The 5,877-nt window shown below is 42.1% G+C and overlaps 1 protein-coding gene across 1 annotated transcript; it reads left to right on the top strand.

Annotated features, from left to right (window-relative positions):
* Positions 1–347: 347 nt before the first annotated feature.
* On the top strand, positions 348–2,367 carry LOC123048234 (tyrosine N-monooxygenase). Its single transcript, XM_044471375.1, has 2 exons — positions 348–1,375; positions 1,503–2,367. Exons 1-2 carry the CDS (start codon positions 407–409, stop codon positions 2,142–2,144), a joined length of 1,611 nt encoding a protein of 536 aa, XP_044327310.1. The 5' UTR covers positions 348–406; the 3' UTR covers positions 2,145–2,367.
* Positions 2,368–5,877: the final 3,510 nt, after the last annotated feature.

The raw sequence follows: 5,877 nt of genomic DNA, 5'->3' as shown, positions 1-5,877 counted from the left end.
TCGGCTCGCTCATGAAGATGTCTAACTGAGAGCTGCATATTTTTTTGCCAACATTCACTTGATTTGCTCTCTATCAATTAATTTTCCTACTAACCAAATTACCAAAAGAAGGTGGACTGTTCAGAATGCATTGAAAATGCACGAGGCATGATCCTTCTAGACATGAATGGTATATGTGGCCACGTGTGGTAATGGAAGGAGTCTCTAACTGATAAAACAATTATATGTACGTCAGGGATGCAGGCTCCCCGGCTGTCCTATAAATACCCGGAGAACTAACAAACTTAGATGCACCAAGCAAGACTGTCCTCAAGCACAAGTCTTAAAATATCTGTCTATTACCGATCCGTTCCACAAATTGCCTTCTATCCTACTCCATATAACATCCTTCCCAGCTCATCCAAAGATGACTCTTGGTACTCTTGTTATCATGGTGACTTTGCTGGTGTATTTTGTCTTGAAGAATAAAAGAGTGCTATTGTCCCAGCAGCAACGGGGGCGACGAGGCAGGCTGCCCCCAGGGCCTGCCACGCTGCCCATCATCGGTAACATGCACCAGCTGATTCTGAACAAGCCAGCGGTATTCCGGTGGATCCATGGCCTGCTCAAGGAGATGAACACAGACATCATGTGCCTCCGTCTTGGGGCTACTCATGTCATTGTTGTCGCATGCCCACAGATAGCCTGTGAGGTACTGCGAAAAAAAGACGAAGTTTTCGCCTCCCGTCCCACCACCTTCGCCTCAGGCTTATTCAGCTTCGGGTACAAGGGCTCCATCTTCTCACCACACGGAGAGCAGTGGAAGAAGATGAGGCGTGTCCTCACTGTTGAGATCCTCGCCTCGTCCATGGAGCGAAAGCTCTACCACCTCAGGAAAGAGGAGTACGGCCACCTTGTGAGGTACATTAATAAAACTTATTGCAGCGACATGGCATGTCCAGGCAACATTGTCAACGTCCGTCATGTAACCCAACACTTCGTTGGTAACATGATAAGAAGGCTTGTGTTCGGTAAAAGATACTTCAGTGACCTACCAGCTTCATCCACTAGTGGGCCTGGACATGATGAGGTGGCACATGTTGCCGCTCTCTTCACGGCCCTCAACCATCTCTACAGCTTTTGCGTGTCCGACTACTTCCCAGCCCTTATAGGCCTTGACATGGATGGCCAAGAAAAGGTTTCGAAGGATGCCATGCAAACACTCAACCGGTTGCATGATCCCATTATAGAGGAGCGGATCCACGAAAGGTCATCCACTCTTGAGAAATGTGGTGAAAAGAAAGAGGCGAGAGACTTTTTGGACGTCCTAGTTCATCTAAAAGATGCAGAGGGACAACCATTGCTGTCCCTACAAGAAATTAGAGCACAAACAACGGTTAGTATGTCTCCTTAAGCTCGATAGAAAGTTCATTAATTGTTCTTTGAGCCATATTATACATGTATTGACCTTTTCTGTTGCGTTGTACTAATTACTTTATTTATTCTCACATCTATGGATGTAGGAAATGATGTTTGCAGCAGTCGATAACCCATCTAATGCGGTTGAGTGGGCACTTGCTGAGATGATGAACGTGCCAGAGATCATGCAAAAAGCAACTGAGGAACTCGACACCGTTGTCGGTAAAGATAGACTAGTCGAAGAGTCTGACATTCCTCGGCTAAACTATCTCAAATCGTGCATCCGGGAGGCCTTCCGCATACACCCATACCATGCTCTTAATGTACCCCATGTCGCCATGGCGGACACAACTGTTGCTGGCTACACAATCCCCAAGGATAGCCACATACTTTTAAGCCGGCTTGGACTTGGCCGCAATCCCAAGATCTGGACTGAACCATTGGAGTTTCAACCTGAGAGGCATTTGAACACTGCGAATGTACTTCTCACTGATCCAGGCCTACGTTTCATTTCATTTAGCAGTGGGAGGAGGGGTTGTCCTGGGATGTCACTTGGTACCTCTATGACAATGATGTTGTTCGCAAGGATGTTGCAGGGATTCACTTGGACAAAGCTTCCTGGCGTTAAGAGTATCAGTCTCCAAGAACGCAATGCGGGCCTTGCACTAGCTGAACCCCTTGTTCTGCAAGCTACACCACGTTTGGCTGCACATCTCTATATATATGATCCAGCTAAAAAGAGTTAATACGCGTTTTCTCATTTATGTATCAATAAAATGTATCTGGAACTAGTGTGTGTTACATGTTTCTGGCGCTGCGTTCGGTTCTCTTGTAATGTTATGACACTGCATGTGTGTACAAACGAAGAAGCAATCGATGTGTGTACTTATCATTATGTAAAACAAAACCTCTGTATTTTCCATTATGGTGTACCATGCAAATAATCCTTGGAACTGCACAAAAGTTTTATGTTTATGGTGTATACATGCCTGCCTGTACAATTGTGTGCCCAGCTTTGACCCCGTCTTACCATTATGTCACTCATGCATTGATATGTTCTGTATTGCTAACTTGTTGTTCTATGAACTAAGTTTTTTTATTCTATTAACTAGGGTTTCTTTTGTCGTGAGAAATCTTTTCTTCTGAGATATAAAAGCTGTATCACCATGCATTTTAGTAGAAATAACTTATACACAATGATTAACGAGCCGGCCGGGAAGGTTCCCTGTCATCGAAAAGGCGAAAAAAAGAAAATGCTCATCCTAATCAGGCTCAATGCCCAGTTCATTTTCCCTTTGAAACAACTAAAATTCTGAAGAACTGGACTGCGGCAGATTCTGCTTAATAATCAAGTGAAACACGCTGTTCACAAATATGGCTTGGTGCTTGAATACGATGCGAGAATTCTTATTTTGGAAGTAATTTTCTACTTTGTATTTGTTTAATGAATTGTATTTTACAGGACAGTTTATTATCAGGCTAGTGGTTATTGTTGATAATGCTACAACTAAGTTCTTGTTGTTTGGTTTGTACTCTCAGCTTTTTCGTTTATTGCTGCAGGTTCTTCATTTCATCAGTGCAACAACAAAGACAGAAAGAAAAAATTATTGCTGAATTACACGGGCAAAGTTGCTATAGTAATTACACTTTTTGGCATAAACTGCAAATTAGTCTAAAGAACAAAATCGTCATTATCCACAGGTGTTTATGGAATAGACTATCTACCTGTGGCATAGATCATATCATACATCATACAAGTTGCATTCATGTAGTGAATTCTATATCTAGTATTACAAAAGAAAAAAGACCAGTCTTAAGTAGACTATATAATAGGTGGAGATAGAGTTTCCAAGTTTATATTGTACCAATCTGCTCTTTTTTATTTTAGGTAGCATGATATTCATTGCTTTACTAACTTGGGAATTAAAAAACTGATTGTTCCTAAAGTATTTCCAGACTTTTCTTAATTTTCTTAGATTAATTGTGCATTTTGTTAAAATTTTATTTTTCTTTCAATCATGAATTTCACATTATAAAAATGTGATAAGTTTTATTTTTTGCTGGAAATTATAATCTAATTGTTTCCTTTATTATTTTCTAAACACTTATGGCCTTTCGGTTCATGTCTGTCTCTTTCTGTATAATTTTTTGTCCGGCAGACAGTCAGACCTGCAAATCCATTGGTATGCAATTTTTATCACTTGTTGACTTATTTTATGTGTTTTCAAGAATTTGGTTATTTATATATTTCATTATGCCCGATGATCTGCCACGTGCTCTGCTAATGATCTAGTCGATGGTGACTTATGAATTCCTAATCCAATTGTGCGGCCATGTTAACACCAAATACAAATAGTACATGTCTCCGAGGAAAGGGCAGGTCTGAGACTGGGACTCGCAGCTACCTTATTTAAGAAATAACTCCTACTGGGTTTTGAGCTAGCCAAGCTGGAGTTTTATTTGTTTTCCAACTTCTCTTTATTACTTTCATCAACTTTAAAAATATGCAGATACGATGTTTATAAATCATATGCATATATGTATCTCTAAAGGTACTTCTGAAATATGTAATTTTGTTGATTTGAGAAATATGCTATTATAGGAGTTTGCTGGCTGATATAGTTGATGGTGGATTTTTTTTAATTCCTGTTTATAGCCTGCAGACGTGGAGAATGGATAGTCATGCACTTTTTCTAGATTTAATTTCCACAATACTCTTTCGGGTTCCGATAAGAAAAGTCATCGTGTTCGATACTAACACGGTCTCCTATGTTAAATTACATACCATCATGCTATCCCGGAGTAGTTTTGCATTAAGGGCGCCTTTATTGACTCATAATATGACATCTAGGAGATACGTACAATGAGTATACGCCAGGTCTCTGCATGGTTAACATGTACATCACGGCGATCGACGTCTTCTGGTCTATATCGATGACCTCCTGGTCATTGCTTTTACATGTTCCTTGGTTAAAACAAGTTTGATCTGCTGCGGCAACGAGCTTCGTTCACCACGTGTGGCCGGTGGATGCATGACGAAGAACACTTTGGTACCCTGAAGGGTTGGATGTAGTTTTCAATTTTATAAGAGTGTTCTTGTGAGGGTTTGTGCTACTTAATAAAGGTGGCCTTTTCGGAAAAGAAAAAGATGCACACGGTCAACACCCGGTTCCAATATAGGTGGCTTATTTTTTCAAGAAAGTTTGTGCTACTTGATTACTGGTTGTATTGGTGATGTTGCTTTGCCAAGAAAGCTGGAGGAAACCCTAGTTTTCGAAAAATACATATCCCTTTTAACACCAAAATAGAATATAATACATGTCTCCAGGTGACAGGGCAATTTTGGAGACTGGGACTCACAACCAACCTTAGCTTGTCTTCTGGCTGTGAGCTGTGATTATCACAGCACTTACACTTGGCCGGACCATCGCTACTTGCACATCATCACGTGCTGCAAATCACGTGCTGCAGACACATTGTGCATCAGAAGAGAAAAGTCATGGCAACGACACCCGCACGGTCCCACGCGCGGCGTTGAATTGTCATGGGGAGCACGTACGTACGTACGAGGTTGTCATATCTTCAGCAGGTGGCAAATGTGACACCAGTATATACGTCTGAAAAACGCGCAAAGATAATCATGTACTATGTAATGTGGCTCTGCAGTCGTGGATAAGAACGTCCGCGTGCATGCCTGACACGGTGTGTACGAGAAGAGGAGAGAATAGTCAAGGCAGCCACAGCCCGTACGACAAATTAGATATCTAATACATGCAACATTCTAATCTAATCAAATCAAACAAAGGTTCTCCAAAATCTTCAAAATAGCATACATTCTATGAATAGAAAGAAGAGGATCGGAGGAGAGTATCTTCTAGAATAGATTGATGAAGGAATCCACGGACCAAATCGTCATATTTGAAGGGATTGAGAGGGGGAGAGGAGAGGGCCGCCGCCCCGGCTTCTTCTGTAACTGGTGCAATGGGGTGGGTGGGGAGGAGAGGGCCGCGGCGGCTGCATCTAACTCACAGTGCTGCGCCTACCACTGGTAGAAAAAAGCCCTTTAGTCCCGGTTCGCAACAGCCTTTAGTCCCGGCTGTGCAACCGGGACTAAATATGCGCGACTAAAGACCCCCCCCCCTTAGTCGCGGCTCTTACGGACCGCGACTAAAGGCTTTAGTCCCGGTTCTTGTGGCTGACCGGGACTAAAGGCCCGTCCACGTGGGCGCCCGTGGTCCGTCGGGGCGGAGGACCTTTAGTCCCAGTTCTCGTGGCCAACCGGGACTAAAGGGCTCCTCCGCAGGTTTAGGGTTTTAGCCCCCCTAAACCTGGTTTCTTTTTAGTTTGGAGTGTTTTATTTCTTTTATATTATATTTTGTGTTTTATTTTAATTTTGATAAAGTTTCAGTACACATATTTTACGCTACTATATACATGCATATGAAATTTCAAACAAGAAGAATTCAAGAGGAATATATA

Source organism: Triticum aestivum, chromosome 2D (genome assembly GCF_018294505.1).
Source record: "Triticum aestivum cultivar Chinese Spring chromosome 2D, IWGSC CS RefSeq v2.1, whole genome shotgun sequence".
NCBI lineage: Eukaryota > Viridiplantae > Streptophyta > Magnoliopsida > Poales > Poaceae > Triticum > Triticum aestivum.
The sequence above is the reverse complement of the archived record's forward strand: the minus strand, read 5'-3'. Positions and strand labels throughout refer to the sequence as shown.